Raw genomic sequence first — 23,485 nt, 5'->3', positions numbered from 1 at the left:
ATTGCTTAAAACGACAGGATAAATTTCACACCATACGCAGGACAAGAAGCTTGAAAGCACTTGTACTGTAATACAACATCACAGATCGTACAAAGAAGAAGTTTTGTAACGATGGCACAAAGTTTGGTATATTAGTGTAGGGATAGGATTTGGATACTATAATCCGACTGACCAACTCAGCGGATTAAGCTTTTAACTACAATATGCAGTAAGAAATTATCTGCACAACTTAAGACTTCATTGAGCCAACTTCTTTAAGTGCTGTAATGTCCTCTGCTTTATCCACTGCCGATCATAAGGTAGGTATGCCTGCACTGAGTGATCATAGCTGCAAAAAAAATAACAGGGAATTGTTTAAGTTACTTTGACCATGGCAACAGCCTCTAAAAGGCAGTTCAGAATGAGGTCGTAGTTCAACAGTAGAAGATTGCAACTAAAAGAGTAAAGAGCAGGAACGTATTAGCCGGCATTTTATAGGGTAACGGTAGGACTGCATGAGGTACAACTTGGGGTTTGAAGCCATCAGATGGTAGGCTGATAATTATAAGTTCAACAGAACAAATTGGTTTGCCATATGCAATTCCGTATTCAAGAAATTAAAATATTCATTCATTTCCACGCACTTTCATCAGTTCATGTCCATGATGGCCAGATTGGGTTGGTCTTCTCTTTGCACAAGAGAGTGTGTGTGTGTGTGAGTGTGTGTGTGAGAGAGAGAGAGAGAGAGAGAGAGAGAGAGAGAGAGAGAGAGAGAGAGAGAGATTTACATTAATGCACTCAGATCAGCAAGCCCGTCAATGAAATTGTAAAGATCTGAAATGTCATAAGTTATGTTTCTTGTGGCTGGATACAGTTCCTTGAGTTTTCTTTCATATAGTCCACATATCCCTGCAGAAACGTCATGAGACCCAAACACTTTACGATGATAATGTAAACATCATCCAAACCCTGTACAGTGAACACAATCTTATTGATGGCAATATGAAAACCAAAGTCTAGGATAGCCTAGACACGGAAGGTTCAAAAAGGCAAACATGACAAATAAAACAAGTGATTTGAAAGTGACAAAGTAACAAAAATATATAATGACTCAACACATAAAATGGAAAATTAAGTTTCTTCTCTACACCTTTCAATATTTATTACGCGACTTAACCAACACATGATATCTCATAATGAAATCTTTTCGGAGCTTACAATACTCCAAATAAGTGTAACAATTAGAATCTTATATATAATAAAGGGTTTTGCATTCATTTCTCCATTATTTAATGTACTTACACTTGTTTCCCTAGCATGTTATCATTTTTGTACTTATACGAGAGGTAAGTGTCGTGTAAAAATCTCATTTAATAGAACATAATTTAGTACATACCATCCATTGCTTGACTGATGGAGTCATAATCCATGAAAGTCCGAGTTGCTCTATGCTGAGATGTTTGCATGAGAATAATAGTATGCCTGTTCGACTGCATATGTTTTGCAGGTGGGAACATCAAAGAACTGAGCTATCACTAATTCATAAACTATTTGAAGCCATTATCGCAATTAAGTTGAGCATGGAAAAACGCTATGAACCTTGGATAGAATGAAGTTAAAATAGATAGAAAACAATTTCTACGACAAAGAATCTTCAACAAAAAGAATTATGACTCAAAATGAGATAATTCCTTGGCTCCAGTATGCTTCCTCAGGTTAATTGTACACACGATGAACTCGCATTTCACAAACTAATAAGATTACTGAAACAGATGATCGAAATGTAAAACAAGAGAAACGAAAATATATGTTAAGGTGGATAAGATTAAGAGGGAGTATTGAAGTTCAGAGTGGAGATTAAGAGTTTCATGATAGGGCTGGCAGCACAAGATCATGAAACAAGAATGTTCTTTCATCACGAGTGGTCATGGTCATCCAGCAATTCGATATCATAAACGAGCCCGCATTTCCAGTATCAAGAATAACATTCACCAGAAATGATCATTCGAAGGATTAAGAATCTATTGTTAAAAAGACTCGACAACAAAAAAATCATCCGTGGCACTTTCTTGTGCTCTTCTAATAAAAATTGCAAAACAGTAAGAGGAAAGCTCAACAAAGATTCTCTCTTTCACGTACAGTATACACTAGATCAGCATTTACATAAGTCATAAATGAATAAAATAAAAAGACTGAATTAACGGATTCAACCTGTATCTACCCATAATAAGCTATATTCGATCAAACACAAACCCGAATTAAAAACAAAATACAACAGACATATGAACACAGGCACAAACTTTAACTTAATGATTCAATAAACTGAAATATTAACAGTAATTAGACGAATTAGCTGCACAAGTATATAAAACCAAAACACAAGAAGTTGCCCTAACAAATAGAATCAAAAGAAAAGCGAAAAATTAGGTCATCAATAAAATTAAATTCCACAGAGGCGCAGATGGAGAAATAGAGATGGAAAGCTTTACCATTTCGATGAAACGAACAATTCAGAGGCGAGCGAAATAATGGGGATTTTAAGGTCACATAATTATGGTCGCTTTTTCGGGTTTTTGAAATGTCTAATTTGATAACAAGTTTTTTTCTTTAAGTTTTGGTTCAATTTTCTAGTATCATAGTTTCATTTATATTATTTAGAAACATATTCAATTGATTCATTGGTGTCATTCTAAAATTGTAAAATAATCATTTAATTAAATTTTTATAATTATTTATATTATTAATTATTTTTAGTAAAATTATAATTAGTTGTAAAAATTTCATAAAAGTATATATATAAATAGAAATACAATAATTTAAATTTGAATAATTAAAATTATATTCAATTACTAATAATCTAAATATAAACAAAATATTGTTTTAAAAATACGATTTAAATAGTCGATTCGGTTTTGAGTGGCAAAAAAACATAATAATTTCGGTTTTAAGTTATAAAACCCAAAAAAAAAAAAAAACAACTTTAGATTATGAAATTGAAGTCATTTCGTTTCAAATTATTCAATCAAATTTACCTCAAATTATTTTAACGTAGCGTGATTATAATAAATCAATGCACCAAAAACTCGATCCAGACCGGTCACTTGGCTTGGTAACTCGGTTATATTGTTCTAAATTATTAATTTTTACCACTGGAAAACCAATGGAGAACACACATATTGTAAGATTGAAGGGTCAAGTTAATTTTCCTTTTCTTTTCTTGTTTCAACTGTATTTCATTGATTCCCTCTATGTAGAAGAAATCAATATATCAGTCATAGCTATATACCATCATTTATTGTAGCTAGAAAATCTCTCAAGCACGTTGCATAAAAAAAAAATCGAAAGAAGAAAACAAACATTTGATGCAGGCGTGCCAAAATACTTCAAAGTTGTTGAAACAAGATTTTAGTCTATACATCACATGTATTTTTAGAGCTGCATAATCTTCCTCATCTCGAGTTCTATTTCTCCTTCTTTATAGTACTGGATAACATACATCTGGAGTCATTTATGCAGCTGCGAGTGCCTTCTGTATATCCTTCTGCAACAAATGGTAAATATGAACAAAATTTAGCGAATGCGACACCGTCATTCAAAAGCTCCGGAGAAAATAACTCGACACGGCAGGAGTAGGAATTTGATTGACAATGTGATTTAATGGAGTTTAGGGATGATGTTTATGTTTCCAGAAAGGTAATACATGAGATTTCTTCTAACTTGCAACTCTATAACTAAGGTGCTCAGAGAATGGAGCAGTTACGGTGTTCCGGCACGGTCTGTCACTTGTTTTATTATAGAACCAAAGCAAGAATTTATTTACCTCTATTTGATAAGGAGAAGTCGTTGGCGCATATCGTTGGACAACTACACCATTTTTGTCCACCAAGAATTTCTCGAAGTTCCATTTAATCAAATCACCAAATAATCCTCCAGCATTTTTCTTCAGAAATTCGTAAACCGGAGCAGTATTTGGTCCATTCACATCAATCTGTTCTAAATGAAAACAAGTTACTGGCGTATACTTTTTTTGAATTCAAAAGGTGCAAGAGTAAAAAACCCAATACTAAGAACCTTATCAAAAATGGGAAACTCTGCTTTATATCTTGTGCAAGCAAACTGCTTAATTTCTGCGTTTGATCCCGGTTCTTGGCCCCCGAACTGATTACAAGGGAAGGCTAGTATTTCAAATCCTACATTTTACGAATTTTGTTGTCATCTATTTCAATTAATACAGTCATCACCAAACTAGTTGGGCCAAATGGCTTATTAGGTAGAGTTAAGCCAAACCTAACCTTGAGTTTTGTATTTATCGTAGACATTAGACAGCTCCGGGTAGTTCGAGGATGTCAATCCGCTGAATCCAAATCCATTAACAAAAATTAGTTCAGGACGCACTTGTACAAACATATATAAATCTTAATCAGAGAAACAATGTTAGAAGATTCAAACAGAATAAGTAACACAAAAAATATGGAACTCTATAGAGTATATGGTGGTTGAAATACCATTTTGAAGCAACATTCACTATTAAAAGAACCTTTCCTTTGAATTTGCTGAGTTCAACATCATTCCCATCAATATCCTGTTTTCGATGAGAAAAACAAGACAGGGCTATTAAGTAATAATCCAAGTAACTGAGCTTAACCATCAATCACTCGGAATCAAGAACAAGAGAATTGGATATAAGTGCTGCACAAGTATGAAGAGGCATCAACATCTCAAAAGAGTAACGAAGGGGAAAAGAACATCGTTACCACCATGAAGAAATTGACAGTGATAGAAATTGAGCCCAAATAACAACGATAGGTAACCTTCTCTTTTGGTTTCATAAAGCCATTTTAGAAATGAAGTTGGAAACATGCAGAATTTTTGAGTGGCTGGTATTGCTAATTTTTTATAAATGCCAGTTAATGGCGACTTAATCGAGAACATAAAATACAGACCATGCGAGTGAATAAGTAAAAAGGGTTACCTTGACAGTAAAGTCGTGTATAGTCTTCTCCGTGGCGGCTCTTGCAAAAACAGCTGAAAAATATCGAGACTTTAAGGGAAGCCCAGATATATTTGAGGACAAACTCGAGAACCCGTCTCGCAAGAAAGCAGATTTTGATGAACCAAGGCTTGTTTCATGGGAAGAATCAAGAAACGCCATGTAAGAAATTTTTGATCTTGACTGTCGTTTGGCCGGGCCTAAACTACGGACAGGCAGAACAGAAGAGACGGTCATGGAAGCCATTGTTAGGTAGCAAGTGTCGCGCTCAGGGTATTGAAGTTTGCACGCTCTGTGGAAGAATGGAGAAAGAGCTGTTTAATAGATAACCGAGTGCAAGCGTGGATCGATTTCCGAGGTGGGGACAAGATAAACTATACTGGTCCACGGGCACCCGTCTTGCGTTTTATAATTAATTTTATGTATATTAAATCGAAAAAATACCATAATTGTAAAATATAAAAAAAGATTAAATTATAATTCAAAATAATAAAATAAATTGTAATTTTAAAAATAAATAAAAACAGAAGAAAAAAAATTACAGGCCAGAATATTAATTTAAATCTATAAATAGATATACATATATTTCTTTCGTTTTTCGTTCTCCTTTTTTTCCTCTATGAAGCATTTAAATGCAAATTGTGGGATTTGTAGTAATTTATAAGGCATTGAAGTGTCAATAATTTCAAATTTAATTGTTATTTAAATTTACGTACGATGCTAGCTGTAAACTAAATCACAAGGATAGGTTTAATCTTTTACTTTCCTGAAAAGATTGATTATTTGAAGTATTATGATTATAGGACAAATCCATATCGTATCAGATTAATGCATTAAATTCCTTTTCCATGAACTGAACAAGCACGGTTAAGAACCCCGATATCCTCAGCGAGGCAAGGAGGCTCAATCTTCCCACTGCCATACCAGACCTTTTGTCTTGGTAGAAGATCGTCAACGAATAGATCCAACATTTTTATAGTAATACGAGGCATCACCACAACATGTGCCATGTCTCCTTGACATTGAAGCTTCAATAATTGAACAAACTCCTGGTTTAAAGGACGCTCGAAAGCTACGAGAAAGCTTGTAAGTTGTATCATTGATCATCGATCTTATTCCTTCGCCCTTGAGACTTAACGAGTCGTACTCACACATCTTTCTGTTTCTTGTTCCGTGTTCGAATAGTGTATTACTCTTTAATCCTTTATGCTTAGACTGTACGTACCACATGCATGAATATGGGAGCGTGCCCGTTTCTGATGGTGGTGTCGAGAGAGGCAATGTATTCAAAGCTTTGTGTGAGAAGGTTGATGTATTTCTTCCTTGTGAGAAGAACACCATAATAATAATAACCACCACCATAATTACAATAATGAAAGAAAATTGTTCAATATATATTCATATCCATGTCATGAATGTTTCTCATACAATTGCTCTGACTGAACGTGTATCATTAAATTAATTGCATTTACTATTTGTTTCCTTGTATTTATTATTTTCACATCCCAAACATATATTGAGCTATACAATTAATGTTTGCTCCAACTTTTTAAAATTGAATAAATTGACTTGATAATTTAATAAGGGAAAATTGCATTTTTAATTATCTTATTTATTTATCACTTAGAGTTTTGACCATCTATGTTGTCAAATTTCAGTTTTAATCTTTTTTTTTTTTTGGTAATTTTAGTCATTTTTTCTGAGACATGACAACAACGTGGCACTGACATGTCGACAACATGTACGGTAATGCTGACATGCCGATAATGTGTACTATGTCATATTAATGCTCTCAATGAAAAATTACTAAAACTATCAAAAAATGAAAAGATATAAAACAAAGAACGAAATTTAACAAAATAGATTACCAAAATCACAAAGATATTACTGTTTTCCATTTGATAAAATAATTCATTTAAGCTACAAAATGAAGATATTCAGGTCTTAATTAATTAAGGGAGAAATGACTTTCTACTTTCTTGTTAATATTGTATTATCATGTTTATTGCAGTAGTCAATTTAATCTGTTGTTCAAGAAGCCATTTCACTTTAATTAGTTCACACTCATAATGCAATGAGACCACATATATGTTTAGCACCGGTCCTGTCTGAGCTCACGAACGACTTTGCAGGAAAGGTGAACTTTCTGGGATGTGTGAAACCGTAGGCACGAGACGAGGCAAGTGCTGCGACAACATACATGACCATGATTCTAATCCAATTTAAGAAGACGGCCCAGCCTAGCACATCTGCTGCAAATGATAAGTTCAGCTACTTCAGAAGAGTTGAATATATATGGTGAAAGCTGAATGAATCAAAGTGAGAGCAAATGACTGCATCATGGCTTACCGTGCTTGAGAAACTTTACCGAGTAAATGTACATAATTTTGCTGGAGCTGACAAAATTAAATGACAATTTGGTTTGCTTCTTTGGTTATCTTTCAATCTAAAAACACTTAAAATAGCTCGAAATTTTGAAAAATGAAATATGTAGGCCATGAATCCGGCTCAAAGTATTCATTTAGTTGAACGAAAGTATTAAGCTCAAGCAAACAAATTTGTGAATTATAAGTAAGAGCTTGTTGGTTCCTTAAATCCAAATCTAAATATGCTAGTGATGTACTTATAAATAATATGATTTTCATTATTACTTCACATAACCAAGAATTCAAGGAAAAAAAGTATTAACCCACAAGGACTTGATTCAGTTCATGTATTAATCTTTATCAGTGATCCACAAAACCAGTAAAACCGTGTAGCAGATCTCTGATGAATTTTATCAATATACACACATCTTCAACCAGATATGATCAACGAATATGTTGAATGAACATAAAGAGGCCAATTTCAAATTCTGCAATGGGAAATCATACAGACGACTCATACTTTATTTCAAGAAACTTTCATGTATATTAACCAAACTATAACATTTTTCGACTTTACTAAAAGTTTGGCGAAAAACAATTGGAAGGAACAACTAAGAAACATAAAGCTATGCATTCCGAATATACATGACTTGTGGAATATCTCGTCTGTGCAGTGCCACGACAACTAAGAAATTTAACGTGACTTGATCAGGCAAGATATTTTCCTCTTGCCTGCTGTTTTTGGGTGAATTGTGCCATCCATTGGCTTAAGGTCAAGGACTTCATTGTCTCGTACTCCCTGATCTGTGTCTCCCTGCAATACATTAGAAAACTGAGATAATGCAACAACATTTTAACACCAAGAAAAATGATAACTTGATGTAAATTAATGGTTGAATTACATTATGTGAATCTGAGAGGGGAAAACGATTAGAATTTTCTGGCATGGCTTCAGGACCATCGAAACTTAATTCACCCTTCAATGCTTTCGATTTTAAGTCTGAATTTGAAAGATGGACAGGATCTTTTTCCGTGTTGAAAGCTTCATTTTGCAACAAATCATCGCGTCTTCGCCTCAAAAATCTGAAATTCAAGACTAAATCACGAACTCATGATTACATAAAGAGTAAAATTCTACTCTTTTCTATGGAATAAGATTGGAGTAATCCTAAACAAGGAACATACCGAACTTCAGCCAAAATTGTATCTCTCTTTTGCTTTGCAGCATGCAATTTCCGCTTTCTTGACACAAAATCCTAATCAAGAATTCACATTACTCCATTGTTTAAATTGAGCTGACTAACTTGCATATTTACTAACAATGGATATGATACAAAAGGGGATTAATGAGTACGCAGATTTCAATCAAAGACTTTAAGCATTCAATTCAGTCCATTTTAATATGCACAGAACAGTAAATATTTTGAATACAAATTATTGTTGAAGAAAAGCACAAGCCAAGAAGCAACCAATTACACAACAGATTATGTTATTACACCATCAATTGGGAAACAAAAACATAACAAAACTATAAATATTGGACCTTTTGCAGTTCCAAGAACTCCCCCACAAGTGTTTGATACTTCACTTTAGCCATGGCTCCATCATCAACACCAAGAGATTGGTCAACACCAGCAGACACAGAAAAATCCCTCTTCATCATCCGCTCAACGCATCGAAATTACCCAAAAAAATCAAAAATTCAACAGAAAGAAGGGGGAAAAACAATCCTGAACTAGCAGAAGGTTAAAGAATTCCAAACAGAACACTCGTATTCTTGTTTATTCTTGAATCTCTGAATGTGATAAACCAAAACAAGAACCCCTAAACAAAGCGACACAAATGGCAAGCAACGTAAGGGTCTGTTTGTGTGGCTGAAGGACGCTAGAATACATCTTCTTTTGTACCATTTCTCCCCTTCTCTTGATACGTTTTCCATAATAATAATAAGAGTATTAATTTTGTTTAATGAGTTTCCTTTAATATTTTGGGTGTATTATATAAATCATTGGTCCAGCGACGACATTGAAGATAGAGATTGGGTGTGAGAAGATTTGGGTTTGGCGGGAGAGAGGTACTTTAGGGTGGGCATAGGATATGGTGCAGAAGATCCATGGCTACAGGCTTACTATTGTCTGCAAAGTTCGGGTAGGATCCTTGATACGGTTGATGCTGGAAATAAAATAACAAATAATAAAATGAAAAGGAAAATGTATATTAATTTGTTTAACTTAATCAAACAGACAAAAGCAATGATAATTATACGATAATTATTGCAGAAAAATCTAGAAAATAAAATTTTCGGTTCTCCAATATCTGAGATAGATAAAATATTTGATTTTAACACCCATGAAATTTAATGAAGTTCCAGAAAATAGGAAATAATTTGAGATCCGACAAAGACAAACTTTAAGAAGTTACTCCACACAAAAATTGTTTAAAGAATTATCTATCGTTCTTGGTTTTTTTAGGAACAAGTAGGATGTAAATAAGTTGAGCCGAACAGTATTATGTTCGAATTCGGTTCATTTAAGATGTATATATGGGGCCCTTAGCTCCTAATCGTTATTACAATGCAATCTGATTAGGGTTAACTAATTACAGCGGAAAACGAGTTTACAATTTCTTTACAATGAGCCCAAAATATCTCTTCTATAACTTAAATACTGAAAATAGTATTTAATCTCAAATCATAAAACATGCCCACACGTAATCAAAACCAATCACATACAAACAACTCATATCCTCGGGACATGCCCCGGTATATAGATACATATACATATATACTGGGAACAAGACATAAACATAAAACCCCAGCCTAAGCTGTGGCTCCCTCCAGAAGTACCCTCTCCGGTCTCCTGATATCCTGGAGTACCTGCCATTGTCCACACACAAAGACAACAACAGCCCCCCTTGGGGGTGAGCAAAGCTCCGTATGGAACAACCAATCATATATACCACAAGTATCTAAACAATGATATATGGTATGCAATGCATGTATGTCGTGGAGGTATCAGGTCAAATGCCCATCCACTGAGCACATGTCAGAATCAATCGAATCGCTATCAAATCAATGCTCGAGCTGGCACACCGGCCAATATGGGATACTCGTATAATAGCGTCGGCAAAGCGCCATCAAATCCCAAATCTCATATCCAATCATATGGGGCCACAATTGTCTATGCTTTACGGGTCATATAATACCGGCATAGCGATTGTGTTCACAAACCCCGGAATCCAGTCAAATCATATCAGGGTATCCAAAGATCATAGCTCAACGTGCATGTCATGTATCGATGTATGCATAAAATGATGTGTATTAACAAAACATTTATTTTATATACCGATATCTCAATCTCAATGTCATGTATGCCACATCAATCGACAAATAAGGCATATAGACACATAATCTCATTCCAATCAATCAAATCAATCCGACATATATCATATAATACAGATACATGTCGTATGTTACTCGGTCGCAACATACCTCAATTCTTCGTTTCCAGTTGATGTAGCCTGAAGATATTGATATTACACTTTATCTACATCAATTACATACTCATTTCAATCAATAACATACTCCAAAATCATTAATATGAGTTTCAAATATCATTTAAAACTTCAAAAATTCATATCAAATTAAAATCATATCATAATTCAATTCCGACTTCGAATATAAGTTTCTTGTCGGTTATTCTACTACATATAGGAAATTCAACTTCAAATACATGCTATTCCAGCACTTTGATATTTAGAGCAACTGGAACTAGAAGAAAATTACCTCAGTCAGAAGCCCTCGACGCGAAGATCACAAATATATAATTTGTTTCGCGTTTAGACAGCGTTTTGAAGTCGATTTGGAAGAAAGAAAATCGAAATCTCTCGTTCCTTCGAAGTTATGAAAAGATACAATGAAGAAATCGAATAGCAAAATCATTCTTATCCTTGGGCGCGAGAAGTTCTGCCCCCGAGTTTCAAATGCATCGCGCTCGGGCGGTTAAAAACTACCGCTCGGGCGCGGCATGTTCTGTCCGATTATCACTTGCATCGCGCTCGGGCGGTCGCAAACTACCGCTCGGGCGCGATGTCTTCTGCCCGAATACTCAAAATTACTACCTTGGCGCTCGGGCGGTCACTTTCTACCGCCCGGGCGCCACATCTTCTGTACAAATATTGGCGTCCGACTTCTCTAATCGAACTCTTACAACGTCAACTCATATTCAATATCCATTTTCTCAATTTCATTGTCATAATATACATCAAATGTATAATCACATATCAAATTCCTGAATTATCGATAATCATATGAGATTTACGATAATACGATACACGGTCCTTACAGTATAAAAGCTCGAGTTTTTATCATAAGACTAGAGCACGACTCGTTTTAAAATTATTAAGCTCGCGAATATTCGAGCATGACTCGTTACTAGCTCGTTTATTATGTTTAACGAATCTAGCTCGCGTTCCGTTCGTTAAGCGGGCTAATTTTCGAGCTCGTTAAACACGCTCATATTCGATTTTGTTAAACATGCTCGTTTCGAGCTCGTTGCGCATTCTTAGTCAAAATATCGACTAAGATATGAAAATGTAAGAAGATAAGCTTATCGGTTTATACTATTGCAGTCAGTTCTCTTACACTCAAATTTCTATGTGAGATAACACAAGTTATTATGGTATACTCAAAATCTAGCAAACTAGTCGAGCTCGAGCTCGCAGACTCGCAAGCTGAAAATCCTTAAGGTCGATCTCAGGTCGATAAATTTAACAAATAATCTCGAACGAGTTTTTCACCGAATCAAGTTATAGGTAGCTTTCATGCGATCTAGTTTATTTGTATCCCTAGGAACAAATATCGAGAGATAAGTTTGCCAACACAGGGGCGGCTACATGTGAATTAGGGATGAGAACGGACATGAATAGAATGGATAGCGATCCGAACTCAATTTGTTTGGGTCAGGTGTGAGTCATGTTAAAATGAGTTTGGATCAATTGAAATGTTTTATAGTTCCCGATCGCATCTGGACTCGTTTATTTTTTTATTTTTTTTTACTATGGTATATGTTATTTTTACTTAATTGATGGGAAGAATAACTTTTGCTTCGAAGATTTTCCAAAACTGACATTAACAAAATCATCATATATTGCATGATCATATCTTGTATACATTTATCTCATCTCTTGAATGTAAATGGGATTTTGTGGATTAATATATACACGTTAACATGTTTTGGAATCTATATGAATTGTTGAATTGCATGATATTACTAGTTTTGATATTTCATTGAAAGTGTGTGAGATATTTTTCTTCCCTTTCAAGTTTTGCACTTACTTTTTGACTTGGGAGAAATGTGTTCTTTATCTAAATATTCTCATGAGTATTAAAACTCGTGTGATCATTTTTTATTATGAGCTTAAATTTTAAATGACGTATAGTAATTATTTTGTGCTTAATTTTATAATATCAAAGGATTTTTGTTTCAGATCAAACTTGAGTCAATTGGAGCTCTATTGTTGCTCATGATCTTTGAGTTATCTCTTACTATTTTTTAAGCTTGGGCAATAGACCCAAAAGAATTGATTTCATGGCATCTGTTGGTTTTTTTTTTTTTTTTTTTTTTTTTTGGTTTTTAAAATTCATTATTTAAAAATTACAGTTTAGTCACTGATTAATGTTCACAATTATGATATTATCTTTATTTACATATAATCCAATCAAATTGTATTTTGTAATAGTTTCAAATTGTAGTATGATCGGTCAATTATGATATTACTTATATCTGAATATAAATTATATTAATCAAATTAATTATAAAAAAATCTGTATAAGCACGCAACGCATACCAAAAATCACTAGTTTCAATTAAATCGTAGTCGACCTACAATATGTCTTCTAAGTTTGCCTTTTTGTGATGTGATTTTGATCTTTTATAATATCAAAAATCATTTCTAATCCGTTATTTTTATTTTCTTGACAATTTTATTTATTTTTCGACAAGGTGTTGATGTGATACATCTGTGATGCTGGCGATACATATGCACTTAAAAAAAAGTAAAATTGCCAAAATGAAAATATACATTATAAAAATTACAAAAATTTATGTGAGACGGTCTCACGTGTCGTATTTTGTGAGACGGATCTCATATTTGAGTCATCCATAAAAAATTATTACATTTTATGCTAAGAGTATTACTTTTTATTGTGAATATTGGTAGGGTTGACCCGTCTCACAGATAAAGATTCGTGAGACCGTCTCACAAGAGACCTACTCTGTAAAAATAAAATTCGATAAAACAGATTTCCAAAATCTTAAAAAAAAAAAAAATTTACACGACCTAACATACAATTTTCCATGTATCGTTTTAAATTTGACACAAGGATTCCTTTCATACTAGCTACATGCTCTTAAAATGAAAGAATTAAAAAAAAGAAGAATGAAAAGTAAATAAAACGGATGTGAGTTAAGCAACAACACGTGTGTGGAACCGCCATGAAAATGGATACGTGTGGCTTCCATGCAGCTGTACAAGCCGAACGTGGCAACCACCTCGTGATATATACGCCCTTCCACTTGGAAGAAACAGTAATCCATCACAGGATGAACTCCGATGATGTGAAGAAAGCCGGGTCAGCGTACCGCCGGAACATGCCTTACAGCCCTTACGCCATGGCTGCAGCCGCCCTCGCTGTGGTCGGAGGTCTCTGGTACTGGAACTCCCGAAGACAACATGAAGACCAGTCCTCGCAGAGGGTCCCTGCCGATGAAACTCGGCCACGCAAATAGGAATGTGTACCGGCGTTATTGTATTATTTTCTTTGTTCGACTTTCCAATTGTCGAATTTATAGGATGTAATGCAGTAAAATAATATTTTGATATTTATTGTACGTGAATTCTCATGCTGCGTAAGAAACATTAATTCAAGAATTATATGTGCTACGTTCATGTTTTTGAAAAAGTATGCTGGTGTATTATGAAAAACTTAGCAATTTATAACTAGAAATTCAAATTTAATCCTACATTTGATTCATTCTTAGAGAAACTTTCCGAGTTTGAGGCAAATTTTCCGTCAGTTTCTCGCTAGTTGCTACATAGATGAAACAATAAGTCCAAAAAGACAAATTAATACAAAAAATTTACTTTTCTCCAAGATTTCCCCAGGCTCTCTCCCCAAAATTCACACGTTCTTGGTGCCCATCTTTATGCCTATGAAACCGCGCTACTTGTGCGTGGCTCAATCGATCTTGACGGAAGAATAAATCAGCCTTGTGAACCAGAAGCACGAGTAGAAGCCGATGGTGCCCGTGAGCACAAAGAACGCGTAAGAAGCAATCAACATGTAGCCGAAGTACAAAGCGCCTGAGACTGGCTTTGTTATTTCCAGCTTGGTGAAGAAGTAAAACGTGGCGTAGAGGAAGAGGTATAATGCTGAGGATCCGGATGTCAGGTATGACCTCCACCACCAGAGGTAATCTTCACTGCACAACTGGAAGTAGCAGAGCACAATGGTTATCTCGGCGCAGGTGATGAGGAGGATGATGAAGACGATGAAGAGGAAACCGAAGATGTAGTAGTACTGGTTCATCCAGATTGAAGTTAGTATGAAGAAAAGCTCGATGAAAACAGCTCCAAATGGAAGGATTCCTCCGATCAATATTGAGAAGATGGGGTTCATGTACCACGTCTGTTCAGGAATCTGTCTCGGGATCTTGTTCGTTTTTACAGGATCCTCTATTACCGGTTTCTTGAACCCTACGTAGCTGCCCACAAACACGAGCGGAACTGAGATTCCAAACCATAGGAAGACCAGGGCAAACATTGTCCCGAACGGCACAGCCCCGGAAGACTTCTGGCCCCAGATGAGCGCATTTAGCACAAAGAAGACCGCAAACACAGCAGCGGGGAAGAAAAAAGCAGTTCTGAGGGCGATCTTCTTCCATTCCGTGCCTTTGAACATTTTGTAGAGACGTGCAGCGGCGTAACCAGCAAAAATTCCCATGAAAACCCAAAGCAATAACATGGCAGTCATGAGTCCACCCCGGTTCGAAGGGGATAGGAATCCTAGGACGGCAAAGATTGTCGTAATGAGGATCATTCCCAAGAATTGTACACCGGTTCCAACATACACAGAGAGCAAGTCCGAGTTGATTGGAGGCCGGAACACGTCCGAATGGACTAATTTCCATCCAGTTTCTTCCTGAGCCTCTTCCTGCGTCTCAAGTTCGTTGTACTTGGAAATGTCACGATAAAGGGTTCTTAGCATTATCATCGCTACCATGCCCGAAAGGAAGAGAACAATCATCAGAGAGTTTACTATGGAGAACCAATGGATTTGATCATCGGTCATTAGAAGATAAGTGTCCCATCTTGATGCCCATTTTACCTCACTCTCCTGAAATACAGTTCGTATCACAAAACGTCAACCGTCAACCTCGCAAATATTTAATCAGATAAAGCAAACTAACAAAAAACGTGTCCCGAGAAAGGAAGATGAAAAGTTTTTAGACTATATATTTAACGACTCATCATCGAAGATGAGAAATTTATGGGAGACATGATCACCAGGAATGCAACGTCGTAAGTGAATATCACTTCTTGCTTATCTTCAACCTCTAGTGGAGAGTCTGAAGATGAAACTGTACGCTTAGTATGGGGATCACATGTAGTTAAACGAACATCCTTACTCCACTGCCCTTCATATTCATGCTTGACGCTAAGAAATAAAGAGAAACACGATTAACAGTTTCGTGAATATAGCCCAGCAAGACTTCACCAAGAGAGTAAAATAGGGATGGAGATGGTATAGAAAAATACATCCGTGAAAAACCCACCTAAATGGTGTGACCTCAAAACCTACTATTCTGGCAGTCTCGGTCACCTGATCCTTGTGAAACTTGACCGTGAAGCTCAAGTGGTTGTTGAGGAAGTATTTTACATCCTTGCTCTGGACATAACAAAAACGACGCCAGTGAAAAAAACAAAAGAAATGTTCCACAGATATCATTCAAAAAATTTAGGACGAAGTTGGTCCATTTACGCCACTATATTGTCCTTTGAGCCCAATATGATAACCCAGCTGGTAGATTGTTGGTCCTTCTTGTTGTCTTGGAATTGGAACTACCAATGGAAGGTTATCCAAGATCCTGTAGAACAAAAAGGTAGAGTCATTGGGCAAGGAGATGCTCTTAAATTTCACACTTTAAAAATAACTTAAGATAGATATATGTTCCATACATGTTGACACGATATTCATCTTCGATCTTGTCTTTGAATTGTTTTGCAACTTTGGCATCAAGTATAACCCGACAAAGAACACTGCACATTTGTGGTTCCCTCATTTTAAACTGCGACATAAGCAATGTTAATGACAAACACAACGGTTAAAAGGACTATTATATCAGGTAAGAAATTTTACTGACCACAAAGGGGGAATTCTCAATACGGTCTCCACGAAGCACTTCACCAAGATTTTCCCTACTGTCAACTATGATTTTCGGAGAACAAAAGGGAAGAGAATAGTATGAGTAGGGAAGTTGAGTTCTTATTGAAGTCAATTTGTTCACTTTCACGTTCAGTGGAGCTCCCTGGAGTAAAATTATACATTAAAAGAAAAATTAAAAAAAAAAGGCTAACATAAGAATATTTCTTACTTCAACGGACCGCATTATGTAGAGAAGGACGCATTGAAGATATAAACATAAAACATGCAATTTTATCAACTCCTCGAATTACACGCATCAGTTCTTCAAACGAAGGGAAAAAACACAGCCACTGCGACACTGAAGACTGAAGAGTCAACTCTCTTCTTGTTCTCCGATAGTAAAGTGTGTGCTCATTAGATTCAACTTCAGGTCGCACTAGATACAGCTTGTTAGTTAAATTTTATCTGTTTTTAAGGAGAATCTTTTCAATTTAAAAATGGCCGAAATATGCAAATGCAACTTCACCAAATTAAGCCTCTATTTATGAGTCCTTTTCCAAAATTATAGTTCTCCGTATCTTCCAAGATTCAATATCCGGAATGGAATACAGCCTTCTTCATCAGTCAGTCACTCTGAAGCATATGGGAACAAAGATGGACATGAAAATTCTGAGAGAAACGAGCAAGAAACTAAAGTAATAATCTCATGAACTAGATAATTTACAGTCTTGTAGATCACTTACCAAATATGACACAGCAATAAAAATATTAGCTGATGTACTTGGTTTTAACAGACTCACACACACACACACACACACACACATATATTGATAGATATTCAAATTTCAAGTTAAATCCTTCAAACTTTAAGCTTTGCCCCCGAGAAAATACATGAATTCGTCCATAATCAAAATTCCTCTTTCTTCTCCAATACGACCCTGTTATTAAACTACGTTTGATAACACGAGTTTTGTCATTGGTAGATCTCCGTCTTAAAACACAAGATTAAACAAAGAGCATTGTCCACCAAAACTTCAATTTTTTCGCCTATCATGACCAAAATCTAGTGGAAACAAGTATCGATAACTCCGATGCATTTTGTTCAAATCAAAACCCAATTCATCAAATCTATGACTTGACAAAAACCCAATTCGAATAGCTAATTCCACATAAAAGCACAGAGAACGAAAAAGATCAGATCTTTGAATAGAACACAGATCAAGAAACACGCTAAAACTTCACTAATTCAGATGGAAGTACGCGAACATAAAAAAAAAAAAATAATAATCGGACCTTTAGGAAGTCTTCGGGGGCAACGCCGGGAAGATAGAAGCCGATGGCATTGTGGGAAATCGTTAAAATGAAGATGGTTTTGAAGATGAAGATTAACCGCATTGTATGTGATTGAATCGCAGCTCTTGCCATTGTGGAATCAAAGCGTATATGTGCTTTCAGATCCAGAGAGAGGGAGGACAATGGAAAGATGAGTTATAGTCTTTGTGTGTATTTCAAGGCTGTCGGTTGCATTAGTAGTTGCAATTTCACCAATGGCAAAACTGGTAATCAACCAAGGTTTGTTGCAATCGAAATTGGTTATATATATTTAGAGTTGTAATCGAGCCGAACCGAGCCGAGCCGAACTTTTGAATGTTTGAGCTTAGTTCGTTTATAATCGAGTCGAGCTCGAGTTTTATTTAACGAATATATGCATGGCTCACGAGCTTATTCAAGCCTTTATCGAGCCTAAACAAGCTTAATAAATATGAATTATACATTTAAATTTTTAATAAATTAATTAAAAAATAAATTATATATTTAAAGAAAATTATATTATTCTTATTAAAATTATAAATTTATTATAATAAATAAATTTAATAGATTTTTCTATATATTTCATAAATAATATGCAAAATCAATAAATCAAATATCAAAACTATTATTTTTTCATCTAAAAGATTACTCATGAACTTATCAACGAACATGTTCACGAGCTAACGAGCCGAATACTGTAAAACTTGAGTTTGGTTTGTTTATCTTAACGAGCCTCATTAAACGAGCTCAAACGAGCTTTTATCGAATCGAGCTTCGAATAGCTCACAAACGGTTTGGTTCATTTACATCCCTATATATATTTGTCTCATCCTCTATCCGATTAGCCAGTTCCCCGAGTTCGACCCCTCCCATATGTGTTATAATCAAAAATAAATTGCAAATTTATTCATTTATATTGTTACTTTTAATTTGTTATCTTTGTTAATTAATCATTTTTTCAACTTGGTCACAATATATGTCCATGTCGTGTAGTGTCACATCGTATGCGCATTCACTTTTGCATGTATGTATGTTTAGTAGCCTCGGGAAAATTGTGCACGTGTAATAATACGAAAGAAATTAGTTTCATTGTGCACGTGGAGTATTAAATTTAAATCTCAAACTTAATAATTTCAGATTATTCAATTTAAAACATGGGTTATAAAAACAACAATTTATATAAAGTTATAATAAGAGAATATTTTTAATGTTTATAAATTAGTTGATAACATACGCAGCTTCAAAATTTTTAAAATCCATAATTTGAAAGAAGATTAACATAGTAAGATATGATGGAGTGATAAATTCAAATCTCAAACTTGAGAAATTTTAAATTATTCAAGTTTTAACTTGGGTTTTAAAAACATCAATAAATATTAAGTTTCTGATATTATAATTTGTGTTTGCAAAAAAAAAATGTAATGTTTTTAAATTAGTTTTAATATACGTGGCTTTAATTTTTAAAAAAATCCATAATTTGAAAGAAAATTGCACGATAAGATATGGAGTAATAAATTTGAATCTCTAACTTGAGAGATTTTAAATTATTCAAGTTAAAACATGGGTTTTAAAAACATTAATAAATATTATTATAAGGTGTAATAAATAAACTCGAATAGCAACCTACCAAAAAAAATTTGGGCTCGGACCGGAGGTTTTAGGTTTAGGGTCAAATATGATTGGACTCGAAATATGACCCTAAAAAATTAGATTATGTTCGGTTGATCTGTATTAAGGTAAAATTTTATGTGAGACGTTCTCACGAGTCGTATTTTGTGAGACAGATCTCTTATTTAGGTCATCCATGAAAAAATATTACTTTTTATGCTAAGAGTATTAGTTTTTATTGTGAATATCGGTAGGGTTGACCAATCTCATAAATAAAGATTCTTGAGACCGTCTCACAAGAGACCTACTCCCGTATTAAAAATCAGATCACCAGTCAAACCAAACTCATCCCATTCACTCAAGCTATTTATATTTTCTTACATTACGTGAACATCCCAGAGCTTTTTATTTCAGGGCTAATAAAGTCTAATGTTATTGAGATATTGATTTGTTGCATAGATTAGTTAGATGGACATACGATTAAGTTGTTCCATCATTTTCAATTTTAAACTTATTTGTTTTACTATTATTATTTTTTCCTGGAAAATATTGAGAGGATTAGATTATTTAATTATAAAAATATTATGAATTAGTCGTGCTTGAGAGTTTTGGTCCCGAACACGACTGAATGATATAAAAAACGGTCACCAGCAAGAACATTAAAAAAGGAGATAGCCACCTCTTGAACATGGGGCAAAATGCTACATCACCGGAGCCACCCTTTGAATTTGTATAAGTGATATATATCTAGATTCCCAATGCTAGTAGATCTAGGGATAGGCTACAACAAGGACGTAATGTTCCGAAAGAAGCTGATTGTGATATCATTGTCATTCATTGTTTGAAAATGAAATGTTAAAATGTTGTATAAGGGTTCACAATAGCCTCATATAAGAACTATTTTGTATTGGTCTTCGCTTTACGAAAATTGTTAATTCAAATTGTTATAGGAATCTACTACAAACCCTTATAAAGAAATTTAAACTTTCATTTTATAATTTTCATGAAACGAAGACAGATACAAATTAATTTTGATAAGAGCTTGTTGTTCAATCGCGTAAGCACGAGCTAGGGCCCATTGTGTGAGTGTAGACCTTACCCGACTCTATCCATTCGAGTTGACACCTAAATATTAAGTCATAATATTGTAATTTGTATTCCAAACATTATTTTTTAATAATTATTTTAAAGTTATAAAATACATAGCTTTAAACTTTTTAAGAGACATAAATTAAAACGCTATATTCTATCTATAAAATAATATTCCTCGCAAATCATTTATTGTACTGAATCGATTTATTTAATTATTATTATCTATCAATACTGTTATAGAGATCTGTAACTTTAAACAATTTTTAAGGTTCGTTTGACTTTTTTAGATGAGAAGGTGAAAAATAACATATAACCATAATTTTTGTAAAAATGCAGTCAAATCACACAAAAATATGTAATTACGGGATACTTCCATTTATGATAAATAAACCCTAATCCATTGGACTTTTCCATACACACCTAAAACTTTGTGGGCTCTGACAGATGAATGGATCTAGAAGGTTGTCCGAAAACGGACTGTTTTATTGCAAAACTTATAAAAATTATAGATAATTTTTGTAAAAATAAAAATCTTAACGTACTCTCATGTTCTGATAACACTGAACTTGCCACCGCCTTCGGTAAAATATTATGGAAATTTGTCAGTCTCGACTCCAAATTCTAATGCAAAGTATAGAAGCATGGTTGGTCGACGCGGTCGCAAAAAACAAACAGTTGATTCAGTTTTATTGATACTTCGTAGAACGATCACAGTTATCATCACGAAGTACTTTTATAATAAAATTATAAATAATTATATAACTTGGAAATTTTTTAATTGCAACAAAATTTCGAAAATTACATAAAATGTTCCGCAAAATCCTCGTTCCGTTCCAGGAAATCTCCGAAATTTAAGAAAAAACCGACCTTATAGTTACACAACTATTTTAGCCTATAACTTTGTCACTACAGCCGAACGGGCTGTATGCATAAAAGATAAGAAAAAAGTTGAAGTTTGAATTTGGAATTTTAGATAGCCAGTCTTCAACAGAGAGAGCAAGATAGCGAACTGTTCCCACTAAATGGCCCATTGGCCCTTGACCAAATATTTACCACAAGTTTAAAAATATAAAATAGTTACAATAAAATTATCATACTTATCTTAACCAGCGTAATGATCAAACTAACCAAAATAATAAATGCAAGATTACCTCAAATAAATTATAAATGAACTTTTTTATAAAAATATTTGTAAATACGTACGTGCTCGCACATAATTTATCAAATTTCATATCACACTGGCCATAATAATGTACATGCAATAAAATAACATTAGATGTGAATTATGAGATTCAACATCTTTGAATCATCCCGTTTTTGTCTCAAATAATAAAATAGTTAAAATTAAAAAATAACAATATTGTCATTATCTTTTAAATCATCATCCCATCACACGAGCTAAGCTTATCGAGCAAGCTACGATTCTTCAATTGAACTCAAATTTCAACTTGACAGAAGGTTCGAGTTTGGGTTAGGCTATAAAAATCTTCTGTTTTGACTTGGTAACCAACCGTGCTTTGAAATGGTGCATAAGTTCTTGCTATTTATTGTTCTGTAAGTTTTTCCATGGATTTCTTCAATTAAAAATTAGACAGTTAGCGTGATCATGTATATTGTATAATAATAATAATAACTAAAAAGAACATAATTTTCCTACCTTGACCAAATTAATGGTGTCCATGTACGTTTTGATTTCTTACAATTAGAGTTTAATACTGAGTTATATATTGAAATTTTAAACATGACTTAAATAATTAAATATGGCAAAAGACCATCTTCAACCATAAAATCCATTTTGGTGCAAGTTTCGCACTGAAATAGTGTGATTTTTTTGCAACAAATACAACATCTATATCCAACAAATTTACTTCATATCTTACATAAAAAAGAATATTATCGAAATATTTTTGTTATTTTATATATGTTAATTATTATCTTTTATTTAATATTTTTTAATATTAATTTTTTTGTATTAGACTATTATATTATTTAGTTATGAATTATACACCAATTCTACATTTAGTATTAATGTTAATCAAAGAAATGTGACTCAAGAATGAGGAGGTGTTTTTTTTTTTAAAAAAAATATTTCAATTCATGATTTCAGTACGTATTTTATACGATTGCCTCAAAAGAATTAATTAATTCGGATATATTCATCTGAAGTAATCGTAATTTAAGTTATCTACATAATGTACTTAAATAAATAAGTTATCTACATAATTTAACTACATAATCGTAATACTTAAGTTATCTACATAATTTAACTTATATATATATATATATATATATATTATATATATATATTATATATATATATATATATATATATATATATATATAGATACTTCGTGGGTTTTTTTTTTTCAAAAAAAGGGTTTATAGGTCGCGTCAACCCTTGCTGTCTCTAGCAAGATCGAATTTAATATTTTCTCCACTTACATCGGTTCAAAAAACTTAATAAGCTATAGTCATGTATAACTATATTATCACAAAATATTATAAAAAAGTGGGTTTCACTTTTGCTAAATTATATAATCTAATGCATTAATTTTGTCTACCATTTAAATTAACTCACGATTTTTTTTACAACTTTTGGCAATAGAAAATTGCGCGCATATATAAAACTGAAAAATTACATTACCGATCTTATATGTTTGTTTGTCTCTTTGCAATTTGATTCTCTGCATGTGTTGTTAAATTTCAATATTAGTC

The 23,485-nt window shown here is 33.8% G+C and overlaps 4 protein-coding genes across 9 annotated transcripts in view; all 4 read right to left on the bottom strand.

Moving 5' to 3' along the window:
• Positions 1 to 186: 186 nt before the first annotated feature.
• Positions 187 to 2,603, bottom strand: LOC142545226 (enhancer of rudimentary homolog). Of its 2 annotated transcripts, XM_075652274.1 has the most exons (4): positions 2,469 to 2,603; positions 1,376 to 1,469; positions 768 to 888; positions 187 to 328 (listed from the first exon to the last, which is right to left on the bottom strand). In XM_075652274.1, the coding sequence occupies exons 1-4, from the start codon at positions 2,469 to 2,471 to the stop codon at positions 238 to 240; spliced, it is 309 nt and encodes a 102-aa protein (XP_075508389.1). In that variant the 5' UTR covers positions 2,472 to 2,603; the 3' UTR covers positions 187 to 237. The 2 variants fall into 2 exon arrangements, with proteins under 2 accessions (XP_075508389.1, XP_075508388.1); XM_075652273.1 differs by lacking the exon at positions 2,469 to 2,603 and having other exon boundaries at positions 1,376 to 1,475.
• Positions 2,604 to 3,326: 723 nt separating this feature from the next.
• Positions 3,327 to 5,311, bottom strand: LOC142545220 (putative phospholipid hydroperoxide glutathione peroxidase). Its single transcript, XM_075652262.1, has 6 exons — positions 4,952 to 5,311; positions 4,485 to 4,561; positions 4,272 to 4,333; positions 4,051 to 4,169; positions 3,800 to 3,967; positions 3,327 to 3,520 (listed from the first exon to the last, which is right to left on the bottom strand). The coding sequence occupies exons 1-6, from the start codon at positions 5,213 to 5,215 to the stop codon at positions 3,488 to 3,490; spliced, it is 723 nt and encodes a 240-aa protein (XP_075508377.1). The 5' UTR covers positions 5,216 to 5,311; the 3' UTR covers positions 3,327 to 3,487.
• Positions 5,312 to 7,080: 1,769 nt separating this feature from the next.
• Positions 7,081 to 9,468, bottom strand: LOC142545223 (uncharacterized). 4 transcript variants are annotated; one of them, XM_075652267.1, is made up of 6 exons: positions 8,879 to 9,468; positions 8,521 to 8,591; positions 8,238 to 8,418; positions 8,068 to 8,149; positions 7,319 to 7,365; positions 7,081 to 7,218 (listed from the first exon to the last, which is right to left on the bottom strand). In XM_075652267.1, exons 1-5 carry the CDS (start codon positions 8,996 to 8,998, stop codon positions 7,334 to 7,336), a joined length of 486 nt encoding a protein of 161 aa, XP_075508382.1. In that variant the 5' UTR covers positions 8,999 to 9,468; the 3' UTR covers positions 7,081 to 7,218; positions 7,319 to 7,333. The 4 variants fall into 4 exon arrangements, with proteins under 4 accessions (XP_075508382.1, XP_075508381.1, XP_075508380.1 ...); XM_075652266.1 differs by having other exon boundaries at positions 7,082 to 7,221; XM_075652265.1 differs by lacking the exon at positions 7,081 to 7,218 and having other exon boundaries at positions 7,231 to 7,365.
• Positions 9,469 to 14,307: 4,839 nt separating this feature from the next.
• LOC142545217 (transmembrane 9 superfamily member 9-like) overlaps positions 14,308 to 23,485 on the bottom strand; it is a 97,191-nt gene continuing 88,013 nt past the window's right edge. The window contains exons 2-8 of one of the 2 annotated variants that reach the window (XM_075652259.1): positions 18,053 to 18,201; positions 16,758 to 16,922; positions 16,573 to 16,682; positions 16,376 to 16,481; positions 16,170 to 16,282; positions 15,901 to 16,051; positions 14,308 to 15,730 (exon numbers count right to left, since the gene is read on the bottom strand). In XM_075652259.1, coding sequence (XP_075508374.1) covers positions 14,573 to 15,730; positions 15,901 to 16,051; positions 16,170 to 16,282; positions 16,376 to 16,481; positions 16,573 to 16,682; positions 16,758 to 16,922; positions 18,053 to 18,184 — 1,935 coding nt within the window. In that variant the 5' untranslated portion in view covers positions 18,185 to 18,201 and the 3' untranslated portion in view covers positions 14,308 to 14,572. Of the gene's footprint in view, positions 15,731 to 15,900; positions 16,052 to 16,169; positions 16,283 to 16,375; positions 16,482 to 16,572; positions 16,683 to 16,757; positions 16,923 to 18,052; positions 18,319 to 23,485 lie in introns of those variants that run through there. The other variant, XM_075652258.1, reaches the window with a different exon arrangement.

Source organism: Primulina tabacum, chromosome 5, assembly GCF_025594145.1.
Source record: "Primulina tabacum isolate GXHZ01 chromosome 5, ASM2559414v2, whole genome shotgun sequence".
In the NCBI taxonomy this organism is placed as follows: Eukaryota; Viridiplantae; Streptophyta; class Magnoliopsida; order Lamiales; family Gesneriaceae; genus Primulina; species Primulina tabacum.
This window is presented reverse-complemented; position numbering and strand designations above follow the sequence as displayed.

What these genes read in the sequence shown, in the direction of transcription:
- LOC142545226 (XM_075652273.1), bottom strand. Translation starts at nt 1,475, where the DNA reads ATGCAGTCGAACAGGCATACTATTATTCTCATGCAAACATCTCAGCAT. An exon ending in CATCAGTCAAGCAATGGATG is followed by an intron (nt 889 to 1,375) that starts GTATGTACTAAA and finishes ACGTTTCTGCAG; the next exon opens with GGATATGTGGACTATATGAA. An exon ending in GCTGATCTGAGTGCATTAAT is followed by an intron (nt 329 to 767) that starts GTAAATCTCTCT and finishes TTTTTTTTGCAG; the next exon opens with CTATGATCACTCAGTGCAGG.
- LOC142545220 (XM_075652262.1), bottom strand. Translation starts at nt 5,215, where the DNA reads ATGGCTTCCATGACCGTCTCTTCTGTTCTGCCTGTCCGTAGTTTAGGC. An exon ending in TACACGACTTTACTGTCAAG is followed by an intron (nt 4,562 to 4,951) that starts GTAACCCTTTTT and finishes CATCGAAAACAG; the next exon opens with GATATTGATGGGAATGATGT. An exon ending in AGTTTCCCATTTTTGATAAG is followed by an intron (nt 3,968 to 4,050) that starts GTTCTTAGTATT and finishes CATTTAGAACAG; the next exon opens with ATTGATGTGAATGGACCAAA.
- LOC142545223 (XM_075652264.1), bottom strand. Translation starts at nt 8,998, where the DNA reads ATGATGAAGAGGGATTTTTCTGTGTCTGCTGGTGTTGACCAATCTCTT. An exon ending in AGTTCTTGGAACTGCAAAAG is followed by an intron (nt 8,592 to 8,878) that starts GTCCAATATTTA and finishes ATTCTTGATTAG; the next exon opens with GATTTTGTGTCAAGAAAGCG. An exon ending in CCCTCTCAGATTCACATAAT is followed by an intron (nt 8,150 to 8,237) that starts GTAATTCAACCA and finishes AATGTATTGCAG; the next exon opens with GGAGACACAGATCAGGGAGT.